This window comes from Halichoerus grypus, chromosome 10 (genome assembly GCF_964656455.1).
Source record: "Halichoerus grypus chromosome 10, mHalGry1.hap1.1, whole genome shotgun sequence".
NCBI classification, from domain to species: Eukaryota; Metazoa; Chordata; class Mammalia; order Carnivora; family Phocidae; genus Halichoerus; species Halichoerus grypus.
This window is the reverse complement of record NC_135721.1, coordinates 38,479,800-38,496,977: the sequence shown is the minus strand read 5'-3', so window position 1 is coordinate 38,496,977 and position 17,178 is coordinate 38,479,800. Positions and strand designations below refer to the sequence as shown.

The 17,178-nt window shown below is 42.9% G+C and overlaps 1 protein-coding gene across 1 annotated transcript in view; it reads right to left on the bottom strand.

Annotated features, from left to right (window-relative positions):
• POLR1A (RNA polymerase I subunit A) overlaps positions 1-17,088 on the bottom strand; it is a 72,721-nt gene extending 55,633 nt beyond the window's left edge. Inside the window, exons 1-9 of the mRNA XM_036076181.2 lie at positions 16,893-17,088; positions 14,436-14,640; positions 12,936-13,085; positions 10,096-10,203; positions 9,082-9,167; positions 8,858-8,961; positions 2,422-2,508; positions 1,125-1,230; positions 675-837 (exon numbers count right to left, since the gene is read on the bottom strand). Of these exons, the coding sequence (XP_035932074.2) occupies positions 675-837; positions 1,125-1,230; positions 2,422-2,508; positions 8,858-8,961; positions 9,082-9,167; positions 10,096-10,203; positions 12,936-13,085; positions 14,436-14,640; positions 16,893-16,969 (1,086 nt within the window). The 5' untranslated portion in view covers positions 16,970-17,088. The remainder of the gene's footprint in view (positions 1-674; positions 838-1,124; positions 1,231-2,421; positions 2,509-8,857; positions 8,962-9,081; positions 9,168-10,095; positions 10,204-12,935; positions 13,086-14,435; positions 14,641-16,892) is intronic.
• Positions 17,089-17,178: the final 90 nt, after the last annotated feature.

Below are 17,178 nucleotides of genomic sequence, written 5' to 3'. Positions count from 1 at the left end.
GTCCAGGGAACATCTCAAAGCTGGAAAGGACCTCAGTGATCTCAGCAACTTCTCCGAGTGCCTGATTCATCTTTACACCCACTGAAGACCTGGCACACTGAAGTAGCTCGGAAAGTCGGCTGAAACGGGAAAACTGAATCCCACGCTATCACCTACTGACGAGGAAACAGGCCTCAAACATGACAGTCCTATTCTGGGAAATTCCTAGAATCGACAATGGTGCCCTCCTGAACCCAATGCTAGAGGTCTCAATGAGTCAAAAACAGACCTAGATGACTCAGGCTCTGGTACTGTAACCCAAAAGGGACATTCTAAGAGCCCACAGGAAGCAGACTCTTCTTTCTAGAGCTGCCAGTCACTGCCAGTGAAGGCAGGTGGCCCAGAACAGCCTATATGTAAAACCTTACCACCAACCATACACATTTTACAGTGGAGACGGGCCCACAAAATCAAAGCAACTCAGCAGAGGTCTCTGGGGCAAGACCTAGATCTTTCTATGCTCGTATCATGCTTTCCCCCAACATTACTGAGGTTTCCCCAAATGACGGCTTGCAAACAAACTGTACAGAATTCCCAACCAGCAGCTCCCTGCACCCCCAGCATTCTGCATCTGCACCGCGGGCCTTAGAACTAAGCAGACAGGCTGACGGCATCAGCTCCAAGGCAGCCCTGACCTCATCCTTGGCAGGTGCTGCCACCTCACATGGCAGCTCCTGTTCTTGGGCCATCAATGCCAGAAGTTTTCGGATCAGAACCATGTCCTTCATGACAGCCTGCAAGTTCACCGTCTGGCCGTTGGTAAACATCTGGTCCCCCAGCCGATTGACAGGGCGATACCTGTAGGGGGACACATGGAATCAGGGACCGTTGAGCATGAGGGAAGGGTCATATTCTTCAGCCTCTTGCCCATCCCTGCTACAAGCAACTCACAACCCACCACACTCGGAAACCAGCCAACATTCCTACCGCAGTCAGGACGAACACTCCCAGCCACCTGCAACCCGGGTGTGGAACTGCTGCTTTGCTTCTTAGTGCGCTAGGCCCTCCAAGCCTCTCCCAGAGGTCATTATTCCACCGCTCAATAAGCCTTTTTCGGCGAAATAAAGCTAATTAAAGGGCATTACCTTGAGGGTGGCACCACCAGGAAATCCAAAAAGAACATACTGGGATTGAATCTAGACTCCACGTCGACATTTTCCAGTCCCGAAAAAAGGTAATTCAGAAAGAATCCTGCATTTGAAATAAGCCAAAACGATCATTTACATCTATGTGTGAGGGCAGGGATGAATGACCACAAAAATTCCACTGGGTGACAAAAAAGAAAAACAGAATACGAAACAGTAAGTAGAGTAAAATCATATTTTTTCTTTCTAAAAACAAGCAAAAAATAGCCTTTGTGTGTTGAGAACCCGCACACAGGTGAGATGGTGGTTTAAGGACGAGTGCCACGGCGCCCCCCAGTGCTTAGCTTGGGGCTGAGATGAACAAGGATGGGGAATGAAAACCTCTTGTTTCTCACTACCCTCCTGGACCATTAGACTTACACATGCACGAGCGTGCGCGCGCACACACACACACACAGCTTTGGTTATCTATAAAAAATGTATCTGAAATACAGAAAATCAATAAAAAAAAGTTAGCCTTCTTACAAATAAAACAAAACAAAAAACCCTCCATATAGATGTTACCAAGAAGGCATCGTTTTTGTGGATCAAAGCTGTATTTTAAGTTTCCAATGAACTTAAAAGAAAGCTGCAGAGAGAATGAATAAAAGTGTTAGAGCCTGCCACAGAAATGATCACACTAACTTGAGTGCTCTTTTTTTTCCCTGACATCACTTATCCCTTCAGCAGCATTTTCATTTTTAAGTGCCTATCATTACACAGCAACTGCATGCAGTGTTCCAGAACAAGAGCACTCTCCGAGGGTGGCGACATTGACCAGATGTCAAACTTGCAGGCTGAATACAGTGCCTAGCTTTTGTTACACACGCAAAAGGAATGGAAGACTTTCCTTTTCGTAGGGAATTAAAATGCGGAAAAATCCTAAAAAAAAAAAAAAGAGTTCATTTTTTGAATCACAGGAGGAATTCCCTTCGAATCCTTTTCTGAAAAAGTTATTAACAGGCATTTAAAGTAAGGTGAGTTACACTGTACCTTCTAGAAAAATGTCAAACTGTATTAAGCGAGGCCCACCCACAGCTGTCATTTAATGACCAGGTTCAGTTACAATGGTTGTCAAGTTCATGTTCTTGCCTGCTCTAGAATGCATCGATGACAATGTACCCTGAAGCCAGCCCCAAACCTATGAACTGAATTCAGGAGAGATCTGTAATTATCACAACTCTGAAAACATAAAAATAATAAGGCAGGATAAATGAGCCCAGAGACTCATTTCGATTTCTTTAGGTTGGTACAGCACCTTCATTCTTCCAAAGGGCAGTAAGATGTTCTTGGGCGCTGGTGGGTGTTAGGTACCCTCGTTTTCCCATCTGGGCTTCCTCAATTCCTAGAGCCAGGAGGGGGAATCAGAGCATAATAAATCAGTAACAGGCACTCCTTCTGTAATGGGATCTATCAATGCTTTCTCCCCCACCCTGCTGAGCCTGCAATTTGACCACAAAAATCAATCTCTAGGACAGCTTATTCTCAGCTCTGGAATTTTTTCCCCCTTAACCTAATTTCTAAAGTAATGGAAACAGTATAACTATTGCATAAAGCCAAAAGAGCAAAAGAAAAATAAATCATACACAATTCCATTACCACTACTACATACTTTTTTTCCAGTCCTCTGGTTTATATGGTATCTATAATCTTTTTTTTTAATTATTATTTTTTAATCTTTTTTTTTTAAGATTTATTTATTTATTTTAGGGAGAGTGAGAGTGCATGTGTGCACAGGGGAGGGGGAGAAGGAGAGGGAGAGAGAAAGAATCCCAAGTAGACTCCCTGCTGAGTGCAGAGCCCAATGGGGGGCTCAATCTCACAACCCAGAGATCACGACCTGAGCTGAAACCAAGAGTGTGAAGCTCAACTGACTGCGCCACCCAGGCCCCCCTAAGATAACTATAATCTTAAGTGTGGGTTTATTCTGTACACTGCTTTGCTCGTTTAGTGTCATCTTGTGAGCATTTCCGTATGTTGCCACATAACATTTTTAATGACTGCATGATATTCCATCGAGAGGATGTTTCCTAGTGACCTGACCATACTCTTATAACTGGACATCAGGGTGGATCCTAATTTTCTTACTGTTATAAGTTACACTATGATTAAAAAAAAAAAGAACTTTATGCACCTGGCTTTATCAGAAAGATTCACAGAAGCAAAATTAGAGATAAATGAGTATGAACATTTTTATGGGTAAAAGTATATTCAATTTCTTCTTACAAATATCATGCAGGTATGTGAGGAGTACACTGATTTTGGTTTCTCAGATTAAGCAAGAGCACTCTGGGGCACTATCAGCTACACCCAGAGTAAGTCAGAAAATCAAACGGGGTTGCCACTCAGGAAACAGGGCTCTAGGCACTTACATGATTAACAAAGAAAAGCAATGTGATCCTGTAGATTCAAAACTATCAATCTCTGGGCGCCTGGGTGGCTCAGTCGTTAAGTGTCTGCCTTCGGCTCAGGTCATGATCCCAGGGTCCTGGGATCAAGTCCCGCATCAGGCTCCCTGCTCAGTGGGAAGCCTGCTTCTCCCTCTCCCACTCCCCCTGCTTGTGTTCCTGCTCTCACTATCTCTCTCTGTCAAATAAATAAATAAAATCTTTAAAAAAAAAACAAACAAAGCAAAAACAAAAAAACTATCAATCTCTTCTGGGATACATTCACTGAAATTAGGCATTATTCTATATTCCTTTATTACTTACCAGCACAGAAACTCTTGTCTTGTCTGTGCTCCTAGCACCTGACAGTGTCTAGCACACAGCAGATAATAAAGTCACTGGCTCAAATATACATGTTCAAAACATCCAACAATAATCTATACTTACAAACTCCATTCTTCTTATTTTTTTATTTGAGAGAAAGAGTGTACGCACACAAGAAGGGCAGGCAGGCAGAGGGAGAGAGAGAAGCAGACTCCCTGCGGAGCAGGGAGCCTGATGCGGGGCCAGATCCCAGAACCCTGGGATCACGACCCGAGCCGAAGGCAGATGCTTAACTGATTGAGCCACCCAGGCATCCCAAACCCCACTCTTTTGCCTTTTTCTACACTTAAAAAATCGAACTTTAAATTCCACCTCCAATTCTCCAAATAAGTTTACCATCTGCAGAGGATGTATCCTCACAAGATTCTAGAGAAATATGAAACTTGGATAATAATTAAGAGATGTACCATAATTTAACTAGTCTCTATTGATAGGCACTTAAGTTATTTCCTATTTTAAACTATTTAAACAATACTGTGGTGTGGGTATGTCTAATTCTTAGAAAAGTCATAAAAGTGGAATTGCTAGGTCAAAGAGTCTACACATTTAAAATTTTGATTCCTACAAAAGCAAAACATTTCAATCAGTTAATGCAACTCAAGGAAGCACGGGTATGCAATGAAGAGAGGCTTTGACCCTCAGGGATAACCACAGCATCAGAAAGCTATGTATATTCAGTGGGAAAACACAGATTCCATTAAGCTAAACAACAATTTGTGGGCATTGCTGAAAATGACGATCTGAACTTCCTCTCCTACTGAAAATCAGGTTTGAACGTCTGAGGAAGATCAGCTGAATCTGGCAATACTCCCTAGCTCCTGTCCCAGTAGCTCCCAGTACATGAAGTGCCCCACTGCAGTTTCCTCACAGTGAAGGCAGACTAGGGTTGTTCAATCACAGGATTTTAGAGTCAGAAGAAACCTGTGGGATGCCACCTCCCATGCGCTGCACCCTCCTCAACAAGACACTTGTACAACCTACAAAAACGGATTCTGCCTGGGTGGGGTTTCAGGACATACCTAACGTGGGTTTCATGCACCTTTAAGAGCTGCTATGTGACAAAGGGGTCTGTCGGGAGGTCAAATAACTTGGGGAAGGCTGGATCACAGTGGAGTCTCTTGGCTATAAGGATCCTCATTTTAAAATGCTGATGTGCATCGTGGGGCTTGGGGGGCACTCTGGAGCACCTGCAGAAGGTCACAAGCTTACGGTGCTCCTCACGGGATCACTAGTACGTAGCAACCGTAGAGGCACCGGCCTCACTGCTTGGCTCCCTTTGGCCAGAAACATGGCCAGACCCTTGCTGAGAACACATCACCTGCTCCCCAGAGTTACTGACCTGTGTCACCTGCAGCCTCTTCAGACAGCAGAGGCCACGTGGTCTCCACCTTGGTACTGTGCTCGCCATAGGCATGGTCATTGGCATGAGGCTGAGTTCCCAACAAGTAAATGTTTGCTAAATACTAAAATCCCAATCCTGGAACCACTGAACACTACGGTCATCTTGTTCCTAATGCACAGAATTTTGGGTGGCACCATCATACTCTCATAGCCGCAGTAAAAGATTATTTCAGAAGAATGCATTTGGCAAACGTGGTGGAAGGCTACTTAAGAGCTAGACATTTGCCTCAAAGAAACAGTTATCTTTTAGAATTCTAACCATCTTTGTTCTCAATCTATGAACGTTTTCTAAGGCGCACTAAGAGCTAAATAAAGCAGCAATTCCCAACCTTGAAATTGTTTTAGGGGCTATTTATAGGTAAGTGTAGGAAAATCCACCTTTGTGGTTAACCGTTAACCGTTAAACTAAATTAAACAGGCTTTCTAAACACAGTGTGGTATCGCTGGAAAAACTGGAGAAATTCAAATAAAGTCTGTAGTTCATTGAATGGTAGCGTACTAAGTGAATTTTTTAGTTTGGACAAGTACACTATGGTGATGAGATGGTGCATTAGGGGACAATCAATAAAGAGTACATGAGAACTCTCTGTACTATCTTTGCAACTCTTCTGCAAGCCTAAAATTAGTCTAAGGTAAAAGGTCTGACCCACGCTTTAATAACCTTTCAATAAAAATATTTTATAGTTATACGAAAAAAAATAACAAAATAAAAGGTCTGAGAGTCTGTGTCCCCTCAAGTTTCATGTGTTAAAATCCTACCCCCCCCATGTGATGGTATTGGAGGTGGGGCCTTTGGGCAGTGATTAGGTCATGAGAGCAGAACTCTCATGATCAGGACTGGTGCCCTTATAAAAAGACCCCAGAAAGCTCCCTTGCCCCTTTCTGCCATGTGAGGGCTACAGGGAGACGATTGCTGTCAGTGAGGAAGCAGGCCCTCACAGGACATCAGATTTGCCAGCACCAAAATCTTGGACTTCCTAACCTCGAGAACCATGAAAAATAAACGTCTGTTGTTTAGACATCACCCATTCTATGATATTTTTGTTATGGCAGCCTAAATGGACTGAGATAGTTATTAACTCCAAGCCTTGCCAGGGTCCTCAATGTAAAAGATTACGCATCGCTAGGAATAGAACTTATTTCCCTGCCTAGTCCATATTCTCAAGCTCTGGAATAAGGTTTAGTAACAATAGGCTATGGACTTTCACTCATGAAATCTTCTCAACTCTGGGCAAGAAGTTTTGTTATTGCCACTATATGGAGTTGAAAATGAAATTCCAGAGGTGCCTGGGTGGCTCAGTGGTTAAGCGTCTGCTTTCGGCTCAGGTCATGATCCCAGGGTCTTGGGATCGAGCCCCGCATCGGGCTCCCTGCTCCGCGGGAAGCCTGCTTCTCCCTCTCCCACTCCCCCTGCTTGTGTTCCTGCCCTCGCTATCTCTCGCTCTCTGTCAAATAAATAAATAAAATCTTTAAAAAAAAAAAAAAGAAAGAAAATGAAATTCCAGGGACCTTCTGTAAGCCACTCAGAATAAATAGCAGGGTGAGGGGTCACTCCCAGGTTATGCTTTTTCCATCCTGGCACACTGACTGCATCACAAAAAATCAACAGTTAACATCTACAGAGCATACTATACATGGCAGGCACTGGTCTCTATTTGATATGGAATATCTTATTTAATCTTCACCACTTCAAAAGAAAAAACAAAAAACCTATTTAAACAATCTTATGACTACAAAAATAAAAAAGAAGACATACAGATGACCAACAGACACATGAAAAGACGCTCAACATCACAAATCATCAGGGAAATGCAAATCAAAACCACAATGAGGTATCTCCTTACACCTGTCAGAATGGCTAGTACCAAAAAGACAAGGGCGCCTGGGTGGCTCAGTTGGTTAAGCGACTGCCTTCGGCTCAGGTCATGATCCCGGAGTCCTGGGATCGAGTCCCACATCGGGCTCCTGGCTCAGCGGGGAGCCTGCTTCTCCCTCTGACCCTATCCCCTCTCGTGCTGTTTCTCTCTCTCTGTCAAATAAATAAATAAACAAACAAAATCTTTAAAAAAAAAAAAAAAAGACAAGAAAAAGCAAGTGTTGGCAAGGATGTGAAGGAAAAAAAAACCCTCGTACACTGTTGGTGGGAATGTAAATTATTATAGTCACTGTGGTAAACAGCATGGAGGTTCCTTAAAAAATTAAAAATAAAAATACCATATGACCCTATAATTCCACTACTGGGTATTTGGGCAAGGAAAAGAAAACACTAACTTGAAAAGATACACACACTCCTATGTTTATTACATCATTATTTACAATAGCCAAGATAGGAAAGCAACTTAAATGTCCATCAACAGACTAACAAGTAAGGAAGATATGGTGAATATATTACACAATAGAATATTACACAGCCATAAAAAGGAGGAGATCGAGCCACTTGCAATAACATGGATGGACCTAGAAACTATTACGCTTAGTGAAATAAATCAGATTGAAAAAGACAAATACCATATGATGCCATTCATAAGTGAAACCTAAAAAAAAAATGAATAAACAAAAAGTACAATCAGAACTATAAGTACAGAGAACAAACTGATGGTTGCCAGAGGGGAGAAGGGTGGGGGGTTGAGCAAAATGCGTGAAGGAGATACAGGCTTCCAGTTATGGAATGAGTAAGTCACAGGTATAAAAGGCACATAATAAGGAATACGGTCAATGACATTGTGATAGTGTTGTATGGTGACAGATGGTAGCTACACCTGTGGTGAGCACAGCATAGTGTATAAACTTATCAAACCACTGTGTTGTACCACTGAAACTAATGTAACGTGTCAAATAAAAAAATTTTTAAATAAATGGAAGATTTAAAAATAGAAGTACTAAGTCTCTCAAATTTTTTCCCAAGTACCCCACTGGCAGAGCTGAGCTGAGTAGGGGACACTCTACTCCAGGAATCTGAGTGGACAGCCAGGAGCAGCCTGTGAAAAGTGCTGACGTTCGTTGAATGGTCACAGTTTTTCTTTAAAACTCACCTACAGGGCGCCTGGGTGGCTCACTTGGTTAAGTGTCTGCCTTCGGCTCAGGTCGGACTCCCTATTCAGTGTGGAGTCTGCTTCTCCCTCTACCCTTCCCCCGCCCAGCTCGTGCACTCGCTCTCTCTCCCTCTAATAAATTAAAAAACAAAAACAAAAAACGCGACAATAAAGTGGTTCTAAGTATGTGCCAAGTAGATTTCTTAACTTCTTCCTCAAGAATCTTCCAGAAAAATGACCGCCTGAGGCAAGATGTACCTCATTCAACCCATGGGGCACTGCCTCATAATGTAGCTCAGCCTATCAGTTCTAGATGAGAGGCCAGGGCTGGGCACTCACTAGGGTCCCCTCCAACCATCCCAGGCTTGGACCCCGCCCCACTGCTGGCCCACAACAAACACACAGGCGAGAAACGTGATAACGACCAGGTATTCCCCAGGGTCGAGACACATCTGTTGGCCATGGACCTCCCAGGGCCCAGCCTGCTTACCCAGGGGCTCTGTGTCCTTCTGGTCAGCCTTCTTGTGCACCATGGCTGGGTATGTGACTGTCAGCTTGCTGTTGTGCTCCTTTCGGACAACTGACCGCCCGGTCCTACATGTGAGAACAGTTGTGACTCAGGAGAGAAAAACCTCAACAAGGCATTGAGGAACAGCCATGAGTGACTGGCCAGAGGCTTCTGGGGAAAGGGGGAGGCAAGAGCCTGATACTCACTTGCAGTGGGGACACCGCTTAGCAGTCATATGTGCCTTCCAGAAGTAAGCAATGAGTTTGCTCCTGCTCTCACAAACATTTTTCACCTGTTGAGAAAGGGCAAAAAACCTTGCAGTACCATTTGAAGAACCCTGGAGTACATATTCACTTTATAGTTTTTACCTTTAAAAAAAAAAAAAAAACACCAAATGAAGCCATCCTCTTCCTTAAGTAACATTCTCCACAGAACTCTTAATATAGCCAAACTCTGCCAATTACTAAGTGACTTCTTTAAGCCTTAAATTTCCTCAACCATAACATGAGAATGAGAATAACTACCTCACCAAGCTGTTACTAAGAGCTCATGAATGCAGTGGGGGGGCTTGGAATACAGTAAGTCCTCAAGAAATGCTAGTTAATTTAAAACAAACCTCTCCGTATGCAGCTAGTACACCTTCCCTGCTGCCTCCCTCGGATGGCCCTCAGGGTCCTAAGAAAGGCACATCCACAGCTGAGCTACACGAATGGGTCTGAGCCTGGCTGCAAACAAAACCTTCCTGGGAGCTTCTGTAACTTCCATCGGACTCTACCCTAGACCAGTGAAATCGGAATCTCGGGTGTGAAACTTGGGCAGAAGGTAAATTAGATTTTAAGATCAGTACTTGAAAGATGAGTACCAGTGCTGTGGGGGTGGGGAGGTGAGGAGGTAGCAATGGCTTATGGTAGATTGGAGAGAGAAAGAAGAAAAGGACCCGGACACCACTCTCAAAGTGGGACAGCGGATACCACCACCTTGCTGTACCTACGCCACCTAACTTCACTGAATCCTCTCATTAGTCCTGCAGGCACGTGTTGAAGAAGAGGACACAGAAGCTCAGGGACAGCAGGTAACTTGTGATGTCACAGGCCGCTAAGAGATGCAAACCCAGGTCTGCCTTGGGGAAGCCGAGAGTATACACAAATGACAGAGTACAGGGATCTGTGATAATTACGCTAAAAACCAAGTGTTATGGGGAAAGAGACAGGATAACTCACGTGTGCACCGTGGGATCCCAACAGATTGTTCTGTACAATTTTGGCCGTGTACTGTTCTAACTCTTCCTGAATCTCGAAGGCAGTAGGATCAGCATTTTCTTCTAGAAACTGAAAAACAAACAGAAAAACCATACTACCGAAGTAAAGCAAGCCTATGATTGGCAGCATTACGGCGGCCAGCCAATCCCAGGGTGGGAGGGTTTAGTTCGAGGGAAGAGAAGGAAACCTCATGCTGTGTTGCATTTTCAAAACAGTGAAGCAACACTGCTGTTAAAAAAAAAAAAATCAAAAACATCTTGCTTCCAACAATGGTGAGCTAAGTTATTCAGACCAAACCTAAGGCTGCAAAGAACCAAGATAGGATACAATGCTAAAAAATATTTAAAGCTCCGAAAAGCTGACAGGACAGTGAGGAACAGGCAGACGGAACTGAAGGGGAGCCAGGAAGCTAGGAGGTCAAACAGCACGGGGGCCACGTTTGCTCTGACGCGGGGCTGCAGCATGGCGCAGCTCCTGGGCAGCCCACGGTATAGTTATGTGCCCCTGCAGAAGGCACTGCGACTTCCATGATGCTCCCTGGAGCTGCACAACATGGCAGTCCCAACTGTGGGTGCATTTTCCAACTCACTCATTTTGAACTTTTCATTTCGAAGACCTCAAATGATAAAGGAGACGGAAATCAGAGCCCCGAGTTAGTTCAAGGACAGAACTCTACCAGGACACCTATCCATCCCACAAACACAGGAAGCTGGGAACTCAGAGGGTTACACCCTTAGGAACCAGACTGGGCCTGACAGAACTGCAGCCTGGATTCCAAATGCCCAGGCAGCCTAGGGAGCCCTCAGCTTTGAACCAGGCCTACAATGGTTCCAGGCCACCACGTACATGGCAGGAAAAATAGGAATCCTCTCTGGAGAAAGGCAGTATCATCCTAGGCCTCAAATTGGTCCTACTGAGAATTTTCTAAGTACAATGGTTAAAAAAAACCCTAAACACCAGTCAAAAATAAACACACAAGGACAGGGGAAAGAGACAGGGTTTCTGGGGACTTGGATAATATCTTGACAATGAAGGTGACCATATGGGTGACAGTTACTTTGTAACTATTTGTTAGACTATGGGATTCATACACTTCTGTGTATATTTTACAAAAAAAAAAAATTTAAGGTGGTAAGCATCATGAATTTTATGCCAACAAATCTGAAACTTTACATGAAATGGACCAGAAAAATACCTAGAAAAATAGGATTTACTCTGAGTAAAGTTTTAAGAAGATCCTCCTCTCCCTCTCTCTCGGACGAATTTGACTTTGGGTTCATTTTTTGGCCTCTTCCCTGGAAACCACATATGCTTACATGTCCATACCAAACTTCTAATTCCAGTCCAACACCATAGGATTAATTCTGGATCTTTTCTCTTTCATGTATTTGTAACTCCCTTCTCTAATAGTGTGAAATCTGGCCTGCTTTATCCTTAAAATATGTACTTATTGGATCAATCCCCCTCCCTGTATGTAACCCCTCTCCCATCACTGCTGCCCACCCCTCCCATGCACGGATCCTTCTCACTCAACTTGGGGTCACACCCCACTCTAGGCCACCCTCCTTGTGGAACCCCTCCTCATCCTATTTGGATGCTCACATCCCTCACTGGGCCATCCAGCATGGGCACTTTCTCACTTGACTTGGGCACTCAACCCCTATGCTGAGCTCTTATCCCTAAATGAACACCTTCCTCACCCTTTATGAGCTCTGACATTCCATGCTGGGCTGCCCACACATGCAGCAATGTTCTCCTCTTACATGCTTTTCTCCTCTTGCTTGGGCTCTGACAAGCCACCTAAGGCTACACCTCTGTGTAGAATCCTATCTGCTCTGTCTACCTAATGTCTTTAAGACTAAATTATTCAGGAAAGGGAAGTCGAAAGGAAAGGTGAAAGGTTCCCCTCGTGACAAGAAACAAGACAAGGATGCCCGCTACCTCTTCAACACAGTAACGTAGATCCTAGCCACCAAAATAAGGTAAAAGAAAACATATTTAAGGGTTGGAAAGAAACAAAACTGCGATTATTCACAGATGATAAGACTGTGTTGAAAATCAACAAGAATCTACAGGTAAAGCATTAGAATTAATGATACTTTTGCTAGGTTGTTTCAGACAAAAATCAATACACAAAAACCACTAATATTTTGATCTACAAACAGAAAATGAATTTTACATAAGATACTTAATACTAGCACCAGAAAATCTGAAGGAATTTTGTATCGCAAAGAGAAAAATGTCTCTATGATAGATCTGGTGGTCCCCATCTTATCCAAGGAATCAAACTCAGCATTACCAATAATAAAACCACCTGGCAGCATGTGCCTCCTGAAATGACATGGTACAATGTCCCTCACATGGTACAGGCTGTATTCCTACCAAAATGTGAATCTAGTGAGGAAATAATCAGACAAAAACCGAATGTGAGAAGTCCTACAAAACAACTGGCTTTGAGTCTTCAAAAAATGTCAATACCATGAAAAACAATTTTCTGCACTAAAACAGACAAAAGAAATGTAACTACCCAAAGCAATGCATAAGCCTCCACTGGCTCCCAGGTCCAGAAAAAAACCTCACTGATAGGTAAAATGGTACTTCAATGTTGTTTTCGCTAACATTTCTTCAATTTCTCTTAGGGCTTCATGTTTTCACACCTAGCTATTGGTATGTAGTTGTAAGACGTAAAGATCAAACATTCTGGTGACTATTAGGATGACAAGTCTAGGGACAACACACAAACAGGTCTGTTCCTACTGCTTTGGCTCGCCTGATTTCCATGACAGCCACCACCCACCTACCCTGTTCAGAATTCTCTCAAGCTCGTAGACTGCTTGTAGGGCACCCACTTCCAGAACTCGCAGCTGGCAGACTAAGAGGTGAATCACAGCCCGGGGGCAGGTCAGCATGTGACAGTTTAAACAGGAGCCCCGGAGCAGCAGGTAGAGTTTCTGAAGAGAGGGAAGAAAAAGCAGGATAATTAGAAAGAAACATAATAATCAAGCTAATTTTCAACGTATTTAAGATTTTTGTTTTTATGTAGCCAGTTTATTCATTTGAGAATTCCACTTCTGGGGCACCTGGGTGGCTCAGTCGGTTAAATGTCCAACGCTTGATTTTGGCTCAACTTATGATCTCAGGGTCATGGGATCCAGCCCCGCGTAGAGCTCTGCGCTCGGCGGGGAGCCTGCTCAAGATTCTCTTCCTTTCTCTCTGCCCCTCTCCTGGCTCACGTGTGTGCACACACTTTTTCTAAATAAATAAAATCTTTAAAAAAAAAAAAAATTCCACTTCCCCTGATAGACCTGGAAAGGCCTCTGTGACCCTATGAACTAGATAAATATTCCTGTATATTTCTTCTTATCGTTTCATTTTAATCCCTTAAAAGTTGAAATTTACTCTGGGTCTGAGGTAGGGAGCTACTTTCATTTTATTTAACTAAGTACCAGATACTACTTTTAGTATTTAAATACTTCATTTAAAATATTTAATATTTAAGGGGCACCTGGCTGGCTCAGTCAGTGGAGCATGCGACTCTTGATCTGGGGGTTATGAGTTCCAGGCCCATGTTTGGTGTAAAGATTACTTAAAAATAAAATCTTTAAATAGATAAATGAAACATTAAATATTCAAAATATTTAGTATTTAAATATATACCAAACTTTAGTTAAATATTTGGTATTTAACTAAATACTGTATTTAACTAAGACAATTCTTTTCTCAATACGATTAACAGAAAAAAAAATCACAAATACTGTCATCTGTAGAGTTTTAGAACAAATCCTGGAGGCTAGGTTAACTGACAGAAAAAGCTGAAAATACACAAGTAGGACTCTAGACAGAAGCCTCATACTTAGCTCACTGTCTGGCCTTCTGGGCTTTGCTCTTCTTGCAACCAAGCAAAAGCCTACAAATTCATTAGAAGAGCTCAGGGAAGGCTTGGAGAACTCCAGAAGTCCTATTGTCAGGGAGGCTTTGCCCAGATTTCTGAAGGACATGAAGGCCCTGAAATCTCAGGTGTAGGGGATGAATTCCAACGCTTTTTCCCTTGTGAATAGAACCAAGCTGTGGTTCTTCTCAACTGGAATCAAACTGAAATTCATTTAGTTAGGGCTATAGGCCCAGTTGGATTTACTGGATTTGGCTCCTCAAGGTTTTAAATCTCATGGTAGAGAGCACGTGAACTCTGTGGCTAGAGCTAACTTCCTTGGACACCTCTTGTGAGGCCAGGGGTAGCACTCACAAATGCCACCAGCAGCCCCGAACCCCACACAGACAGAGCAGCCCAGGGCAGAACGTACATCAAAGAGGAGAGGGTTGTACACCGTGAGCGGAAGCTCAATGTGGCCCAGGTGGCCAGAGCAGTTGTTGAAGTCCTGCACGCAGGTGGAGCACACCTCTTTGGAATCCGCAGGGCCCAAAGCTAAATCGTACAGGCCGTTCACCGACGGGTTCCCCAGGCTGTCCAGGTAACGAGGGTTTGTAATGGACTTAACACTTAATTTCCTAAGGAGATAAAAGAAAGACCAAGGGAAAACTAAGGTTACCCAACTTCTCCAATGTTTCTTCTTTGGTGCTTCGGGGTTAAATGATGATTTCATGTTTGTTTCCTCAGACATGCTGACAGCTTCAGAGTGTAGAATCTGTGTATGCCTTGCTCACCACTGCAGCTCAATGCTTAGAGCCTGCATACGACAGCTGCTGGATAAATATATGCTTAACAGATAAGAGTGGTAAAATATTTAAATACAGATTTAGTGCAAATCTTGCATTGAGTACAGTGGAGACTGCTTACAAATAAGTTAAGTACCTACACATGCTACATGCTTTACAAGCAGCATTTAGTCTGACTTTAACCCTCTGAGAGGGGCATCACTATATGCATTTTTCCGAGGAGGAAATTGAGGGTCAGAACAGTTAGGTGATTTAACCCAGGTAACACAGCCAGGATGGGGGAAGGACAGAGGCAGGACATGGACCACACTTAACTCCAAAGCCCACATAGTTCAGTAAAGAAAAGATAACCCAATAATCCCTGCGTGCAGAAGTAGTAAATTGAAGTTAAACACAAATATGCAAAACTTTGAGAAGTGTAACCTGTTTCACTGTAAGTTTCATCCCAATATTTTATGTTTGGTTTAAAGGGGGCTCCCATAGGATACCTAACTACTTTTACCAAAGTACATTCATGCCAAGTGTGCTTTTTAAATTTTTTTTTACTTTGGAAATAAAGACAATTATCCAAATCTCACAACCTAGAAAAAAAAAACTGGTAACATTCATAGACATATCTCTTTGGATATATTTTTAGAAACATAGCTGGGATCATTTGGTATTTCTAGCATCGCATTTGTCTATTTTCACTTAGCGTTAAATAAGTGTTTTTATGTCACTAAAATTCTTCAGAAACATAGTTCTTAAGAGTTATAAAACCTTTCATTATGTGGCAATTAGTAATTCATTTAACCAAACTCTATTTTAAATAAGCTTATGAAACCTATCTGCATAAAGATTTTTGCACAGGATACTTCAAACTTTTAACTATGTCCTAAAAATATAATTATTTCCTCAGTGGAGTGGAATCCCTGAACAAAGGGTGCAAAATGTTTGAAACTCCTGATATATTCTACTACCTTCCATTCTAGAAAAGGTGCGCTAATAGTGATTGCCTGTCTTCACTAGCACTGAATCTTAGCACTTAAAAATCTTTCCAGGGGCTCCTGGCTGGCTCAGTCAGTAGAGACGGCGACTCCTGATCTCAGGGCCGTGAGTTTGAGCCCCACGTTGGGCATGGAGCCTACTTAAAAAAAAAAAAAAATTTTTGTTAAAAAAAAATCTTTCCAAATTTCAGGTGGACAAATGCTACTCCACTCTCACATTAATTTTTTTATTATATTTTTTCAAGTTGTTTTAGTCCTTTACTTATTTTGAATTGAAATCTTAATGTTTTCATTACTGTACTACATGAGCTCCTCACACATGAGGACATTAATCTTTTACTATAATGGTGGCAAATACTTTTCCCAGTTTATAATTTGGCTTTTGTTATTTTTCACATTAAATGTTTAAAAATTCTTTAACAGCTCCGTTGAGATATAACCCACATATTACACAATTCATCCTTTTAAAGTGTACACTCAATGGTTTTTAGCATATCTAGAGTTGTACAATTATCACCAGTCTATTTAGAGTATTTTCATCCCCACTAAGAGAAACCTTGTACCCATTAAATGTCACTCTCTTTGTCACAGAAATAAAAGAACCTGAAAACAGTAAGGTCCTGCAAATAAACAGTTCCGAGGGTGTTGTCAAGACTGCCAAATGCTATGGTGATCAAAATGAGGATTTAAGAGAGTCCCCTTGATTTAGTTAACTAGGCAAAGAATATAGAAGGTCCCAGCAAGGAGAAGTCGTCGCTTTCAATGAGTCTTGAAGAATAACCATTTTGACTATGTGTTTAATTAATCACATCAGAGACGTTACAACTCCACAAACGCTGGTTAATTACCAAAGAAACTGATGGAAGCTAAAGTTGCAACCTGGGAACCTCCTCCCCAACGCAAATTCTAACCTTGCCCCCCTGGGTTCTAGGCAGTGCACGCCAACCCAAGACGTTTCTGGAACTACGGGTCCCAAAAGGCCACGCGCCAGACACCACTGACTCAGAAGATAAGTTGAGCGCAAGACCTTTTGGGAACCGTAGTTTACGGCGCCGACCTCAACACGCAGGCTCCGCATGCTTCCCACCAACTCCTTACTTGAGTTCTTCGGCCGAATACATCCCGAAGGAAATGCCCTGCAGCCTCCGCCAGGGCATGTTCTTTGAGCCCAACATCCTCCAGGTAAGTTTCGAGTTCTGACACCCAGAGAGAGGTTCCAATCACCACCAACAACCTAACTCAGCCTCAAGCATGCAGCCACCGTGTGATTTAAAATGCGCTTGCGCGCGAGGAAAGCTCGCTGGTTTGAGATTTACGTGGACGAGACCACTTCCACTGTAGGGGGGGAAGTAATTTGATGATTTTCGCTCAAGACATATAAGTC